General features: G+C 45.8%; 1 protein-coding gene across 1 annotated transcript in view; it reads right to left on the bottom strand.

The window, feature by feature from the left end:
* Nucleotides 1–16034: 16034 nt before the first annotated feature.
* Nucleotides 16035–17933, bottom strand: part of LOC123112820 (pentatricopeptide repeat-containing protein At4g01400, mitochondrial) — a 2746-nt gene continuing 847 nt past the window's right edge. Inside the window, exon 2 of the mRNA XM_044533921.1 lies at nucleotides 16035–17933. This exon is cut by the window's right edge and continues 8 nt beyond it. Coding sequence (XP_044389856.1) covers nucleotides 16990–17933 — 944 coding nt within the window. The 3' untranslated portion in view covers nucleotides 16035–16989.

Raw genomic sequence — 17933 nt, 5'->3', positions numbered from 1 at the left:
AGTCAACTTTTGACCATTGGTCATCCATGTCATGGTCCTTGCGTCATCAGTGTGGAAGTGGACTGAAGCAAAGAACTGCGCCACAATGTCTCCACCAGATCCAAAGCTTCTCCAAAGTAGTTACGGTACTTTTCCTGCCTCATGTGATACATGTCAATCCAGTGAACTTCCACATAGTGGTTCTGCTTGGCCTTGATCACATCCATATAGATGAGGTTCTGCTGCTTGGTCCAGAATAGATCATTCCCTCTGAAGTTGGCTCGGGGATTCACATAGGGATTGATCTTCCTTCGAGAGATGAACTCACCCAGAGGCATCTCATCCATGCCCACAACAGGCTCCTTCTACTTGTTGGCGGTGTGCTTGGTTCTGTGTTGGGGGGCACTGGAGCCCTCTGGAGCTTCATCTTGGCTGCGCAGCCTCTTGGACCCGATGTCACGGCTTGGATTGGAATGGCGAGCAGCAGCACCGGAGCCACCACCTAAAACACACACCACAAGACAAACACGCAAGAGACGCGAGAAGGATCAATGCAAAGAACACAACAAAGCAGGTGAAACAAGTAGACATAGCACGTGATAATTGCCGCATGAGGGATTTGAGACAACGGTAGGATCACAGTGCGGTGCGGTACTAAACTTTTAGTGCTGCTCCGAGTCACGGTAGTACCGCGCCAGGGAGGCGTGGTAGTACCATGTCTAGGTGCGGCAGTAAAATTTTAGTGCCGGGCCTCGCGCGGTAGTACCGCTCGGAGGAGCGGTAGTACCGGAGGAGCGGTAGTACCGCATCGGAGATGCGGTAGTACCGCACGACTACAGATCCGAAACCACAACGAGATCTACACAGCCGTGACCACTCCACGGTACTACGGTTGATCAAATCCATCACAGGGAAACATAGCAAGTACCAACTCTACGCATTACTTCTCTCCTACAACCTACTCTTGCAAAGATTTAGCCTAAAATCTCAAGACCATCATGCATCTCCCCAAAAACCTAGAAGCAAAAGAACGAGACAAAAAGAGAGGGATTTGGGGAGAAACCTAGGTCCATGGCAAGAGGAAGTGGTGGGGAACGATCCCACCGGTCGGAATCCGAGGAGAGCGGCCGAAGACGGAGATCCGGCGAGGGCCTCCGGCGCCGGCTTGGGCAGGAGAGAGAGAGAGGCGGTGTGGGGAGAAAGAGTGAATGGGTATGGGGGAGTTAGAACCCCCTGCCCGCTCTTAACCCCCACGCGCTCGCTACACCATGGTAGTACCGCGTGTCCTTGTGGTAGTACCACCCGGGCGGAAGTACCGCGTCGTGGGCGGTAGTACTGCTCCACCAGCGACAGTAAAAAATTACTGCCGTGCTGGTTGCGGTAGTACCGTGTCCTTGCGGTAGTACCGTGGCAAGCCACGGTAGTACCATGAACCCAAGAAAATGCTGGTTCAAGCAAAAGATAGAACCACCTTTGCACGGAACCTTCAAGCGGACGAACACACCAAAGAGCTAGCAAACTAGACCCCACAAGCACAAGCTCGACATGAAGAACGAAAAGCAAGAGACAACAAGGACCAAAAATGAGACACAAACTCTCCATGGAGAGGGCGGTGGCCAGATCCACCTATGTTTGAGTCGATTGGTATGGCACCGTGAAGAATTATCCTTGGGCCCATGACCAAAACTCGTCTTTGAAGCACAAGTACCATCAAAAATGGCTAATGTGAAAGAGTTGGTCAATTTATGCATAATGGGGGGAGGAAGAGTTCATTGAGAGAACAACACTCCCCCTATGTCCATGCCTACACCTAAACTAGACAACAAGTTGAGTGTGGTGGGGTGTGCAAGGGTTCAAGTCACACTGCTTGAATCAATGATATTTAGCTCATTCCTTAACTCGCGAAATCTTGCTTCATCCAAGGGCTTCGTAAAAATATTTGCAAGGTTATCATGCGTGTTGACATAGTTCAGCTCGATCTCCCCTCGCCTAATATGATCCCGGATGAAGTGATACCGAATCTCAATATGCTTCGTCTTGAAGTGTTGCACCGGGTTGAGAGAAATCTTGATGGCACTTTCATTGTCACACCAAAGAGGCACTTTATCACAAATAACACCGTAATCCTATAAATTTTGCCTCATCCATAAGAGTTGTGCACAACAACTACTGGCCGCCACATACTCCGCTTCGGTGGACGAGAGAGACACACAACTTTGCTTCTTGGAATACCAACTAACCAAAGAGCAACCAAGAAATTGGCACCCTCCGGAAGTGGACTTCCTATCCACTTTGTCTCCCGCCCAATCGGAATCCGAATATCCTTCAAGTTTGAAGTTTGCTCCTCTTGGGTACCAAAAGCCAAAGTTTGGGGTATGAGCCAAATATCGAAAGATTCGCTTGACCGCCACCAAGTGGCTTTCCTTTGGTGCGGCTTGAAATCGTGCACAAATTCCCACACTCAACATGATATCCGGTCTAGATGCACAAAGGTAAAGCAAGGAGCCAATCATGGAGCGATATACCTTTTGATCCACTGCTTTACCATTTGGATCAATGTCAAGTTGGCACTTGATGGGCATTAGGGTGGAAGCCGGCTTGACATCACTTAGCTTGAATCTATTTAACATGTCTTGAGTGTATTTGGCTTGGTTGATGAAGGTTCCTTCTCTTCTTTGCTTGATTTCGAACCCAAGAAAGAACTTCAACTCTCCCATCATAGACATCTTGAACTTTGAGGTCATGAGAGCGGCAAATTCTTCATTGAAAGCTTTGTTAGGGGAACCAAAAATAATATCATCAACATATAGTTGGCACACAAACAACTCCCCTTTGACCTTCTTAGTAAAAAAGAGTGGGGTCGATTTTCCCGATTTTGAACCCACGATCTTGTAACAACTCCGTAAGATGCTCATACCACGCACGTGGGGCTTGTTTAAGGCCATAGAGCGCCTTGTGGAGTTGGTACACATGATCGGGGAAGTAGGGATCTTCCAACCCGGGGGGTTGTTTGACATACACCAACTCATTAATGGGACCATTAAGAAAAGCACTCTTCACATCCATTTGTTGCAACGTGAAATTATGATGAGAAGCATAAGCAATCAACAAACGAATAGATTCAAGGTGAGCAACGAGAGCAAAGGTTTCACTGTAGTCGATACCCTCGACTTGGGAGTAGCCTTATGCCACCAAGCGAGCCTTGTTGCAAACAATGATCCCATGAGCATCTTGCTTGTTCTTGAATATCCACTTGGTTCCAATAACATTATGATTCCCGGTTGGCCTTGGCACTAATTTCCACACTTGGTTATGCTCGAAGTTGTTGAGTTCTTCATACATGGCATTGAGCCAATCCGGGTCCTCGAGCGCCTCATATACTTTTTGGGGTTCGACACAAGAAACAAACGCGTGATGTTCACAATAGTTTGCTATTGTCTACGAGTGCTTACCCCCTTTCTTAGGCTTCCAACCACATTCTCCATGAGATGGCCTTTGGTAGTGAGCTTGGAAGCAATCTTCACGGCACGGCGCTCTAATTCCTCCTCGGATGAGAACAGAGGAGGGGTAACTTGTTCATCTTGAGCGCCATCTTGAGCTTGTTCTTGATCTTGAGCTTGCTCTTGATCTTGAACTTACTCAAAGAGTCGAACTTGACCTTGGGCATCATTTGGTGGTTCGCCACCATCTTGAGGTTGATCTTGCCCTTGACCTTGTTCACGAGGTTGAGGGCCTTCACTTTGTTCTTCGGAAGCGTGTGGGTCTTGGGTTGGTGATGGCTCCACTTGAGTGGAGCATTGTCCTTCTCCTTCGGCCACAAGGGGTTCCTCAATGGGTAGGATATGACCAACACCCATTCTTCTTATGGCTTGTGGAGGAATTTCATCACCTACATCACAAGTACCACTTTGCTCCACTTGGGAGCCGTTATTCTCGTCAAACTCCATGTTACACGTCTCCTCAATGAGTCTGGTGGACTTGTTGAGGACGCGGTAAGCATGAGAGTTTGTAGCATAACCAACAAATATGCCCTCATAAGCTCTAGCCTCAAATTTAGACAAACGAACACCATTCTTGAGAATGAAACACTTGCACCCGAACACCTGGAAGTACTTGAGGTTGGGCTTGTTACCGATAAGTATTTCATAGGGAGTCTTGTTCAAGCCTTTGTGGAGGTAGAGCCGATTGGATGCATGGCATGCTGTGTTGATGACTTCGACCCAAAAGTTGTAAGGAGACTTGAACTCCGCCATCATGGTCTTTTCCGCATCCATCAACGTCTGGTTCTTCCTCTCCGCTACACCATTTTGTTGAGGGGTGTAAGGTGCAGCATACTGATGCTTGATCCCCTCATCACTGAGAAACTCATCCAAGGTGTAGTTCTTGAACTCGGTGCCATTGTCACTCCTTATTATCAAGATCTTTGCATGATGTTGCCGTTGAGCTTCATTTGCAAAGTTGATGACGGTTTGTTGAGTCTCGCTCTCCGTCTTGAAGAAATATACCCAAGTATATCTTGAATAGTCATCCACGATCACCAAGCAATACTTTCTACCCCCAAGACTATCAAAGGATGGAGGCCCAAAGAGATCCATGTGAAGGAGCTCCAAGGGTCTCTTTGAGTAGATGATAGTCGTGGGAGGGTGAGCCATCTCATGAAGCTTTCCCTCGATACAAGCACTGCAAGCATGATATTTGGCAAAACTAACATTTGTTAGTCCACGGACATGGTCCCCCTTGAGAATACTTTGCAAAGATCTCATATTGACGTGGGCTAAACGGCGATGCCAAAGCCATCCCACATCAACTTTAGCCATTAGGCATGTCGGGATCTTAGTGGGTCGGTCCAAAAAGTTAATCACATAAAGACCGTTCTCAACATGCCCAACAAAGGCTACTTTAAGAGTCTTGCTCCGCAAGAGGGTCATAGTATCAATATCAAAGAAAGTGGCAAAGCCCATGAATGCAAGTTGACAAACGGAAAGAAGATTGTAAGCAAGGGACTCAATAAGTATGACTTTCTCGATCGTGAGATCATCAAAAATGACAACCTTGCCAAGACCCAATACCTTAGAAGATGAGGCATCACCCCACTCGATGTTGGTGGGCATAGATGGAATCCTTTGCACACCACCACCAAGTCCTTGCTTCCGGTCATATGATTTGTGGCTCCACTATCGAGCAACCATGATCCTCCACCGGAAGCAAACACCTAAAAGAGATCAATGCTTGGTTTTAGGTACCCATTGATTAATGGGTCCTTTGATGTTAGTAACAAGGGTCTTGGGAACCCAAATAGACCATTCAATGTACTCATAAGGAGAACCAACAAATTTAGCATAAACATGCCCATCACTAGCACGACATAACACATAAGAAGGGTTAAAGTCGTCGGCTTTGTTGGAAGGGGTGGCATTGCCCTTTTTGATATCACCACCCTACACATTGTTCTTCTTCTCCTTAGGAGAACCCTCTCCCTCCTTCACAAAAGTTTGCTTGAGAGGGGGAGGTCATTTGGTCTTGTCATTTTTCTTCTTGTTCTTGGACTTGGGTGCGAATCCAACTCCCTCCTTGGCCACAACTTCCATTTGATTGCTCAAAAGGTCATTGAGGTTTTTCTCACCTTGAATGCATGTCACAAGGCCTTTCTCCAGTTGCTCTTTCAAGTTGGCATTTTCCTCCACAAGATGCACATGATCACAACACGGGTTAGTAGCATTTGTGTTATCAATTAATACCATATGAGGAAAGGTGGCTTTCTCCTTGGTTAGCTTCACTTGGAGTTGATCATGAGACTCCTTGAGGCTAGCATGAACACCCTTCAAAGCCTTGTGAGCCTTGTCAAGTAAATCAAACTCCTCTTTGATTCTAGCAAGGTCAACCCCAAGTTTATCCTTCTCGGAGTTTAGCACAAGAGAGACAACAAGAGCATGGTCAATATCATTCTTTAATTTAGCATGGTCATCGTTGTGTGACTCCTCAAGAGCCAAACAATGCCCACGCTCTTCCTCAAGAGCGTTAGAGAGATCCGACATCTCATCGGCATAGTCACGACTATGACCTTCCATCTTAGAGATGGTTTCTTCATGAGCCTCGATCATGTCATTGGCTTCACCAAGTTGTTCCAAGAGAGCAACGAAGTGCTTCTTGGATTTGCCCTTGAGTTTACTCATAAAAGACTCAAATTCATTCATCTCTTCATTAGACCCATCATTTTCATCAATGCAATCCATCAAGGAGGGATTAGTAATGATGGTGTTTTTGATGTTGGGGTTTGCCTTGTTAGTGGCTTTGGCCATGAGGCACTTGGCGGTGATGTTCTCGTTGGGTGAATCGAAGAGAGACACCCGGGGAGTTGTGGCAATGGCAACAGAGGCCATGTCCATTGCTTCACCATCTTCATCATCATCGGCATCCTCATGGTACTCTTCTTGAACCACCAACCCACGAATATGAGTCTTTTGGTGAAGTTGTTCTTGTTGGGGAAGGACTTGGCTTTGTCTTTTCAGATGAGCTTGCCACCATTGTCTTCCCGCTTCTCGTAAGGACAATCTACAAAGAAGTGGCTCACATTGCCACAATTGTAACAAGTTCTCACTTGTTGCTTGCCCTTGAAGCCACTTGAGTTTTTCTTGTTGAAGTTGGGCCTTGTGTTCTTCTTGCTCCAAAATTGCCTTGACGCAAGAGCCATGTGCTCATGATAATCATATTTTGTATCTTCGGGGTTGCTCTCCTCATCTTCCTATTATTACTCTTCTTCCACACTAACCTTGGCCTTCAAGGCAAGGTTGGGCTTCTTTGTTCTTTGAGAATGCAACACCGTGTTATCAGCGGTCTTGTCCAAGATGCTCATTGCCACGAACTCATCCAACACTTCATTTGAGGTCATGGAGTGGAAGTCCGGTCTTTGACGGATAACGGAGGACATGGCCTTGTTGTAGGGCATCATGGCCTTGAGGAACTTGCACTTGATCCAATTGGCATCCGCGTCCTTGCTCCCATGATCTCGGAGTGAGACCGTGAGTTCGATTACTCTCCGAAAGAGTTCATGAGGTTCTTCATCTTCTTTCATTGCAAACTCATGGGCTTCATCTTGCACCACTTCATAGTTGGAGCGTTGAATGATTGCACTTCCCCGATAGGGAGACACAACACAATGCCATGCGTCTTTGGCCATGGCGTAGGGTCGAAGATAAGGGAGGTCTTCGGGGGGAATTGCATCTTGGATGATGAAGAGAGCATTCTCATTGAATTGATTACACACGGCTTCTCTAGGGGTGAAGTTGTTTTGGTCATGTGGATAGAAACCTTCTTCAATGATTCTCCAAGATTAGTATTCACATGATTTAAATGACGCTGGAAGCGGTAAACCCAAGAATCAAAGTCCTCATTTTTCACAATCTTAGGAGGAGGGCCAACATGATTTAAATGAGTAGAGGGAATCGGTCCTCCATAAGTTGGAGGTTCCACATGGGCATAGATGCCGGTGCCATTTCTACCACTAGTAGAAGGACCCTTTTCACTATTAGCTTCCCCCTTGTCGGAGTTAGCATCCATCACCTTGTTAGTGGGATCACCCACTTTCATCGGCAAGGTAGATAGTTTAAGTCCTTCTAAGAATTTATTAAACATGCTTTCAACCTCGGTCGTCATGGAGGTTTTCAATGTGTCCAAAGCCACATTGAATTCCTCACGAGAGACCGCGGTTCCCGCATTGGCTGTAGACGAGCTCGGATTCACACCGGAGTGCTCCTCCCCACCGTCTATGTTGTCAACCATACTCTTCGGACGGTAAAGTTCTTAATAAAGAGATGAGGCTCTGATACCAATTGAAAGGATCGATATAGTTGACTAGAGGGGGGTGAATAGGCAACTAACAATTTTTAGCTTTTCTTTACCAAATTAAAGTTTGCATCAAAGAGATTGTCTAGAAATGCAACTAGGTGAGCAACCTATATGATGCAACAACAACAAGCACACAAGTAAGCAAGGGAAACAACACAAACAAACTTCACAAGTAAAGGCACGAGATAACCAAGAGTGGAGCCAGTGAAGACGAGGATGTGTTACCGAAGTTCCTTCCTTTTGAGGGGAAGTACGTCTCCGTTAGAGCGGTGTGGAGGCACAATGCTCCCCAAGAAGCCACTAGGGCCACCGTATTCTCCTCACGCCCTCACACAATGCGAGATGCCGTGATTCCACTATTGGTGCCCTTGAAGGCAGCGACCGAACCTCTACAAACAAGGTTGGGGCAATCTCCACAACTTAATTGGAGGCTACCAATGACACCACGAAGCTTCACCACAATGGACTATGGATCTACGGTGACCTCAACCATCTAGGGTGCTCAAACATCCAAGAGTAACAAGATCCGCTAGGGATTAGTGGGGGGAATCAAATTTCTCTTGGTGGAAGTGTAGATCGGGGCCTTCTCAACCAATCCCGAGCAAATCAACAAGTTTGATTGGCTAGGGAGAGAGATCGGGCGAAAATGGAGCTTGGAGCAACAATGGAGCTTAGGGTTGAAAGAGGTGGTCAACTAGAGGAAGAAGACACCCCTTATATAGTGGAGAGACAAATCCAACCGTTATCCACTAGCCAGCCCGCGACTTGCGGTACTACTGCTCAAGACAAGCGGTACTACCACGATGGAACGCGGTACTACCGCAGCTACGGCAGGAGCTAGCCCAGGCCTGAACCGCAGTGGTTGAGGGCGGTACTGCCGCTGACGCGGTACTACTGCTCCCCCTTGCGGTACTACCGCAAGGCAGGATTGAACTAGCCTGGGAAGGGGCACAGATGAATAAAAATACATCCGTTCCCACTTCCGCTGAAAATAAGCAATGCAAAAAATCCGACACGGTACTACCGCGCAAGGCATGCGGTACTACCGCGCAGGGAGCGGATGTAAAAAATTACATCTGCCCCTACTTCCGCTCCTGTTGCCGTGCCAGACCAAGACTCACGGTACTACCGGCGCATGGGGCAGTACTACCGCGCAGGGCGTGGATGTAAAAAATTACATCCGTCCCTACAGCCGCACGAGCGGCTGAGTATGGTCCGAGGCCACGGTACTACCGCTCCTTAGGAGCGGTACTACCGTGGGCACCTATGGTACTACCGCAACCTCGTGCAGTACTACTGCAGGAGCCTACGGTACTACTACTCCTAGGAGCAGTACTACCGCATGCCCCAGAACAGCAACACTAGGAATCCTTCTCTTTTGCATATATATGAAGAAAGCGGACGATGCTCCAAAGTGCAAAGGGAAAGGCGGTGCAGAGGGATAAAACGTGTACGTGATGATTCCACCTGAACCTTTCCAACATGGACCCCCTCTTAATAGTACGGATTTCCTACGACTCAAATCCACTGAAAAGAAACGTAGAAAAACGCCGTCTTCACTAGTCTTCGAGGGGCACCAAACCGTCTTGTGCCTAGTGACAAAATGTCTGAAATACTCAAGGCACACGATTAGTCCGCAAACGCATTGTCATCAATCACCAAAACACCTTAGGGATAAATATGCCCTTACACCAGCCCTCCACAGCTTTGAGGCCATCTCTTGTCGGAGATCTGCTTTAGTTTGCTATTGTACCTTTGAGCTCGCCATGAGACTAGCTAGCTTGTTGCTTAGGCTCAGTTGTGTTGTTGCACGGTCAGGGCCACAAGGCAAAAAGACGAAGATCAAAGGAAAGAAAGCAGGAAGCCAGAGTTTGTGTTGAATCCCTCAAGAAAGAAATGAATTTTGGTGTAAATCAACTAGGGATTTGAGAGAGGATTTGAGAGAGGAGTTCACGCATCAGGTCCTAGTACAGAGAAAATGGAGCAACTTCTGGAGCTCTGTTCATTCCTTTCCTTATCTCTATCTTCCTTCTTTACACTCATGTCCTCCTGACATTTATAATTTACATGTTAGTACATAATTCTACAAAATACAAATTTACAATTAAACTCAACACTCCCCCTCAATATGGGGCAAACACATCATATAACCCCATCTTATTACATAAGCTAGAAAACACTTTTTCAGCGAGACCTTTGGTCAGAATATCGGCTAGTTGGTTTGAAGAGCTCACATGATGCATACATATTATCCCTTGGTCAAGTTTCTCTTTGATAAAGTGTCGGTCAATTTCTATGTGCTTTGTTCTACCATGTTGAACCGGGTTATGTGCTATACCTAGCGCAGCCTTATTATCACAATACATCATCAATGGTCTTGCCTGGAATAGACCCAACTCCATCAGTATGATTTTTAGCCATAAGACTTCACATACGCCATGAGCCATAGCTCTGAATTCTACTTCTGCAGTGGACCTTGCAACAACATTTTGTTTCTTACTATGCCAAGTAACTATGTTTCCTCCAACAAATGTACAGTATCCTGATGTAGACCTTCTATCATCTAATGAACCGGCCCAATTAGCATCAGTATAACATTCTATTTGTAAATTTCCACTTGACTTATACAATAAACCTCGACCTGGGCACCCCTTTAAATACTGAATGATTCGATTTACTGCATCCATGTGGTGAGTTTTAGGATTATGCATAAACTAGCTCACCACGCTTACGGCAAAAGCTATATCAGGAAGAGTATGTGATAAATAGATCAAACGGCCAACAAGTCTCTAATATTGCTCCCGGGCAACAGGTTCCCCTGACTCACTAGTCAATCGGTGGTTTTGTTCAATTGGTGTTAATGTTGGATGACACCCAGACATACCAGTTTCTGACAACAGATCTAGCACATATTTTCTTTGAGATAGATAGATACCTCTTGAGCTTCGTGAGGCTTTAATTCCAAGAAAGTACCTCATTTGTCCTAGATCCTTGGCTTCTAACTCGTTCCTCAAATGTTGCTTAACTTTTTCAATACCTTGATCATCATCTCCTGTAATAACAATATCATCAACATAGATAATTAATATCATCAGTTTTCCACCACATATTTCATAAAATAAAGTATGGTCAGCATTGCTTTGTTTGAAACCCAATTTCATCATAGCTTTTCTAAACTGATCGAACATGCACGAGGAGATTTTTTAGGCCATATAGTGAACGGCGCAGTTTCAATACCTTTCCTTCAGTTTGTATCATGTTGAAACCTGGTGGTATATGCATATAAATTTCCTCCTGAAAAGGTCTCCATGTAAGAATGCATTTTTTACATCCATCCGAAGCAAATTCCATCCAAGATTAGCTGCACAAGACATCAAAGTTCTTACTGTATTCATTTTTGTTACATGGGCAAATGTTTCCTCATAATCAACACCACGAGTCTGTGTGTAGCCTTTGGCCACCAACCGAGCTTTATAACTTTCTGTTTTACCTTCAGGGTTACACTTAATGGTATAAACCCATTTGCATCCGACTGGTTCCTTGCCCCTCTGCCATCCTACCAATTGCCATATACTATTCTTTTCTAGGGCATACAATTCCTCCAACATTGCTGCCTTCCATTTAGGATCATTCATTGCATCCTTCCAATCTTTAGGTACTGATGTAGAATCCAAGGATGCAATAAAGCTCCTGAAAGAGGAAGTACGTCTGTCATACGGAACAAATTTTGCAAGATCATGTTTATATCCAACACAATCCTTCAGACGTGCAGGTACATCTACTTTTCTTTTTTTCCTTTCGAAAGGCAATCAGTTCATCATTTACTTGAGTACTAGAGGATGGTATATGGGTTTCAGTACCTTCAATGTCACCCTCATCATGGGCCATTTCTTCACTTGTTGGTGCCTCCTCTAGTACTTGTGATTGATTCACAACTTCTTCATCGGCTTCCTGAGGTACACCTTCCCCATCTTCCGTTCCCATCTCCTGTTGACCTGAAAGATTTTCGTATGCTTCAGATATTAATGTATTATCACCTTCCACATTTGTATTGGCAGTTTTCTCCCCCTCGATTTCATCTTCTGAGAGTATGATATCCCCGATAGGTATTATTATAGTTCCCCTATCATTGCTCTCTCCTATGATATTCTCCCCCTTGCTGCCTGTACCATTTCCATTCCCTTTTAAGGAATAAAATGGCTCTTTTTCATGAAAGGTAACATCCATACTCACAAAGAATTTCCTTTCAGTAGGCGACCAACACCGATATCCCTTTTTTGTGGGAGAATAGCCCACAAAGATACATTTGACGGCTCTTGGATCAAGTTTTCCAGCTGAACTCATGTAATCATGAACAAAACAGGTACATCCAAATATTTTTGGTGGCACAATAAATGAGTTAGAGCCATGCAAACATTCAATAGGAGTCTTATGGTCCAGAACTCTAGAAGGCATACGGTTTATTAGATAGGCAGCGGTTTTGACCGCTTCTCCCCAAAGGAATTTTGGCACATTCATCATAAACATGAGAGCTCGAGCAACTTCCGATAGATGTCTATTCTTTCTCTCTGCCACCCCATTTTGTTCTGCAGTATTCACACAAGTTGTTTGATCTATAATACCATAAGAAGACAAGAGATTACTAAATTTACCATTGATATATTCGGTACCATTATCAGAGCATAATATTTTCACATTCATGCCAAACTGGTTATGCACCATATTAAAAAAATCTTTGAATGCAGATAGAACTTCGGATTTATGCTTTAGGAGGTACAACCATGTGAACCTACTAAAACCATCAATGAACGTCACATAATATCTATCCCCCGTGAGGGTAGTTACAACTGATGGACGCCATACATCCGAATGCACCACATCAAAAGGTATCTTACTTCTCTCATTGCTACTAGGATAATTGGTTCTAGTGTGTTTAGCCAGTTCACACATATCACACAAAAGCTTTTCCTTACAATAATTTTTAACTTGAGATGGAAACATGCGACCAAGGGCTTGGAATGATAGATGCCCTAGTCTATAATGCATTAGTAGAAATTCATCACTGGTCAAGCTATTCATCATACTGAGGGCATATGGAGATGGAGATGGGGCATTGGTAAGGTAGTAGAGTCCATCGTGCTCAATTCCAGTCCCAAGATTTCTTCTTGTCTTCAGATCCTGAAATGTACATGAGTGAGGGTCAAAGGATGCCTTGCAATTACGTGAGTTTGTAATTGAACTAACTGACAAGAGGTCCACTGGCAAATTAGGAACATGCAAGACTGGGCTTAAGGGTAGAGACGGAGTACAATTAACGTTCCCATAACCCATTATCGGAGCTAAGGATCCATCAGCTATGCGTACCCTATCCCTTCCACAACAAGGGGTATATGCTGAAAAGTTCTTAGATGAGCCTGTCATGTGATTTGTGGCCCCTGAATCAATTATCCAAGATGTTAAAAAAATTCTTCGTACCTATCCCAGAATGAGCATCAAATGTAGCTTTAGCAGGGCCTTCTGAAATATTCGCTATAAGTTTGCCTTTAAATTCTTCAAGTGCTTGGGTTGTTACAGCGGACCGTTCTCCCCCAAATAAAGTAAGATGAGCTCGATCTGGCCTTGTTGCATTACTACCGCCACTAGTGAATCTGTTAAATTGTTTTGGTTGCCATCTAGGAGGGTAACCAACTATATCAAAACAACTCTTCTTTAAGTGGCCTGGTTTTTTTACAGTGGTCACACACCATCTTAGGCTTCCTCGTGTAGTCGAATCTAGTAGCATTTGCTTGCTCATATCTTGAAGTACTAGGAGACTGAATTTTCTTAACCGAAGATAGTGCAGCTCTACTATCAACATTTGTTTGTGAAGTTGTGATTTGATTGGCCAACCGTGTTTCTTCCTCAACTATACTGGAGATGGCCTGATCCAATGTAGGCCAATCTGGTGTGGCTTGTATGTGTTGAGAACGGAGATTGAACTCAGGGTTCAGACCATCAAGAAAAGTCTGAACCAACAACGGTTCAAACCACTCTCTAAGGAGGGGTACGTCCATGGGATCATGAGCCTTAAATGGTCTAAAATACTCCAGGCCTCTATAGAGTTTTTTGATTTCTCCCGCAAATTCAGTCATTGTCTTCTGCTCTTGCTTGATCTGCCTCAAATTCATGGAAAATTCTACCGACTTACATCTTGTTCGATTTCCCTAAAAATTGTTTCTCAGTGCTTGTCCACACCTCAGCTGCAGACTGAACCCCTTCAACTTGTTCCCTCACAGTCTTCTCCATCGACCCCAACAACCATACCATAACTCGCTTTTGATTCTGATCCCATTGCTCTTGTGTGACATCTGTTGGCTTTTTCTCGTCTTCCTTCAAAAAAATTTGAAGTCCGTGTGACTCTAGAATCAACGTGGCGTTCCGAGACCAGCTAAAAAAATCACACGGACCAGCCAACCTGACAAGATTGGGTTCCAGGGTCTTCAAATTTTCAGAAGTACTGCTTGTCTTTGTTTGTGCCTGCTCCATCAGCTGTGAAATCATGCGCTGCATACTTTCACACAATTTCTCAATACCGGTATCCCCACTAGTATCTCCCATGACCACTGAACAATTAGTGTATTCTTGGAAAAACTGAACAACTCCAACTCTTCACACACAGTTCAATTCTCTCTACACCGAGTTACCACATAGCAAGAAGATCCAATCCACCACAAGCTGCTGGACTGAAAACACTTCTACCTTGTTGAGAGAAAGGCAATACCAGTTGGCCGGTGGCAGCTCCTACTTAGTGCAGCACATGAACACTTTAGAGTTCAGACCTACACAGCACGACGACGGCATCGAAGCAACACAAAGGCGACGCGGAGCGGAGCAGCGGGGAGATGCGGCCTCACACGAGGACGACGGCAGCAAGGCGGCACAAAGGCAACGCGGCGCAGCCGAAAGATGCGGCCCCACACGAGGACGACGACAACGTTGACGAAGATGGCTGCCGCACACAAAGACGGCGAGCCGGTCACAACCACGACGAGCAGCAAATGTAGCACAAATCAAACCAAATCCAAGTCCAGGACCGATTAGGACCGATTGCTCTGATACCATGTTGAATCCCTCAAGAAAGAAATGAATTTTGGTGTAAATCAACTAGAGATTTGAGAGAGGAGTTCACGCATCAGGTCCTAGTACAGAGAAAATGGAGCAGCTTCTGGAGCTCAGTTCATTCCTTTCCTTATCTCTATCTTCCTTCTTTACACTCATGTCCTCTTGATATTTATAATTTACACGTTAGTACATAATTCTACAAAATACAAATTTACAACTAAACTCAACAGTTTGTGTGCATCCCGTGGAGTGGCAGGAGGTCGGGGCTTTCCTTGTCCTCCTCTCTCATTCGTGTTGCATTTTCTCGGTTTAATACATTTTCTCTCGTTTGAGAGCGTTACATTATGTTAAAACAACACAAATTTTGCTCAAACCGAAAAAAGGCAGCGTGAATCTCAAAGCAACATCTCATGCATTGTATTGTAGAAAAACCACTCGCATATTCCCTCCCCACCGCCCCGCTCTCCACACTATGTTGTATCAGTGCTATATACCCTTTCCGTTCCCTGGGGAAATATCTGGTACTCCCATCCTTGAGGTACTCCCGGTGCTCCGAGTTCAAAAACAAATCCTAAATGTTTCCAAAAATTTCAAAAAAATTGTGAATATTCGCAAGGAATGTGACTACAAGCCCTAGACATTTCAGATCCAAACTCGAAACATTGAGTAAAAAAATGTGAAATCGGGATCTGAATAGTGCCAATGTTGATTTTGTCTTTTTCTTACACTATTCATGCCAGATTTCACTTTTTTTATGTACATTTCAAGTTTGGACCTGATTTTTTTTGGAGTTGTAGTTACATTCCTTGCGAGCATTCACTTTTTTCGGAATTTTTTAAAATATTTCTGATTTTTTTAAACTCGGAGCACCAGGAGTACCCGAATGATGGGAGTACCTGATACTTCCCCTCCGTTCCCTTGGTCGCAAGGGTGTGCATGTTCTAGGGCCATCGAATTCGGTGGGGAAGGCTTCGATGCTTAACAGGTAAGTACGTCTCCTGAACTGCAAAAACGTCTTGTATTTTGAGACGGAGGTAGTATTTTGCTACTGACCTTGAGAAACAACATCAACCTAGCTACGAGGGTTGTTTACGTTTGACACTGTCACGTCAGTAAATGAGCATCTCGTGCATCGATAGCAGCAGCAAAAATGAAAGCATTAGTGTTTCCGCTGCTGAACGCAAACGTGAAAAGCATTTTTGCACCGATTCAGATTTCAGGCATCAGCACTGCTCCATCTCCACAAGCACAGGCTTCAGCAGTCAACACGACAGGAGTGGAACCATACCAGGAACATCAAACTGCAATGAGGCTGCCATTTCATCTCTAATAACAACTCCAGTAGCTCCCTGGTTATCAGTTGCCTCGAACGCATCATCAACATTCAGTTTAACGACTCCAGGAGCAGGAGGGTGCCATTTAGGGTTCATCTTTTGTTTCTCTTGATCCATGTTGTTTCTCTTTGAATGCAGTAGATCTGCAGCAACATCTCAAGCCCCATCTGCATGCAGAGGTTAATTTCATTCACACTTCGCTGTGGTGGCGACCATTGCGTACTGTCCAACTGGACCACATCCCACATAATATAGCCCCAATATCTTCCTTTGAGCAGAACGCCGTATCCAGCAGGTCTCCACACCAGGCACTAGGATGGACTCTTGGCATCTTGATCTTCACTTCAACTGGTTGACAGCCTCTGTTTCCTCAACTATGAGCTCCACGCCTACTTTGCAGTTTGTGCACCTTGCAAACAAGTAGTATGGGACTATCTTTTCTGTCTGTACTGGCTTCAAGTGAAGCATTGTGATCACCACCGCGGTAGCTGCCCTTCGATGATCTACGACCAGGATCTCACCTTTGCAAAACAAGTTGCTTTCTCCGGCAGTTGCGTTTTGGCAGAAAATATGCCTTTGCGGTCCACAATTTGCACTGTGCCATTGTGTTTTCAGCAAGGCTGATTGTTTATATCATCACCAAAAATGAGGAACTACAAGCCTTCAAAAAATATGAGGAACTACAAACTGATTGCTTCTTAAATCTCTGCCACCACACCACATAACATCATCACAAGGTACTCCTCGAGATCGTCTTCGAGCAGCACCCCCTTCCTTTCAGCATTTGCAACAAAATCACCTCAACATAGTCCTCGTCGCTACAAATACTGCTGATCACTGAACTCCATGTCTCAACATGTGGAGGCATCCCAATATCAAGCATCCGACTCATCATCCTAGCAGCCTCCTCTACCTTTCCCACTGTGCAACACCCCTTGATCACCGAATGGAACACCGAAAAATGTGGTACAATCCCTTTACTCACCATATCTTCCAAGTATGTCTCTGCCTTGTCAAACAACCCACTAACGCACAACCCATTCACCACCGTTGCATACGACGCTGCATTCGGTATGCAGCCATTATCCGTCATATCACCAATCACCTTGCAGGCATCCAGTGGCCGCCCCTCACGGCACATTCCGACAATGACGGTGTTGTAGTGCACAATGTCAGGCGAGACCCCGCGGCCTCGCATGAGGCACAGCAATCGGTAGGCCTCGCGGAGCTGCTTCTCGCGGCAGAGGGCGTTGAGCACGGTGGTGTACGCCAGAGGATCGGCAGGGATGCCCCTGTGAAGCATTTCGTCGAGCAGGATAGTGGCAGTGCGGACCTGGCCGCGGCGGCAGAGCGACTGGGTAAGCATGCGGTAGGTGTGGCCGTCGGGAGACACGTGGAGGGAGCGCAGGCGGTGGAAGAGAGAGAGCGACACGGCGAGGTGGCCGGAGCGGGCGGCGGCCTCAATGAGCAGGTTGTGGGAGGCGAGGACGAGCGGCGCCGGCAGGGGGAGGCGGGAGGAGACGAGCCGGAGGAGGTGGAGCGCGGACGGGAAGTAGGCGGCGGTGGAGGAGAGGGCGGAGAGGAGGCGGAGGAGAAGCTGCGGGTGGAGCGACAGGGGGCTGGGACCGGCGACGAAGAGGGTGTTGAAGGTGGACAGGAAGAGGTGGGGCGGGC

The sequence above is a fragment of the Triticum aestivum genome, chromosome 5B, assembly GCF_018294505.1.
Source record: "Triticum aestivum cultivar Chinese Spring chromosome 5B, IWGSC CS RefSeq v2.1, whole genome shotgun sequence".
NCBI classification, from domain to species: domain Eukaryota; kingdom Viridiplantae; phylum Streptophyta; class Magnoliopsida; order Poales; family Poaceae; genus Triticum; species Triticum aestivum.
The sequence above is the reverse complement of the archived record's forward strand: the minus strand, read 5'-3'. Positions and strand labels throughout refer to the sequence as shown.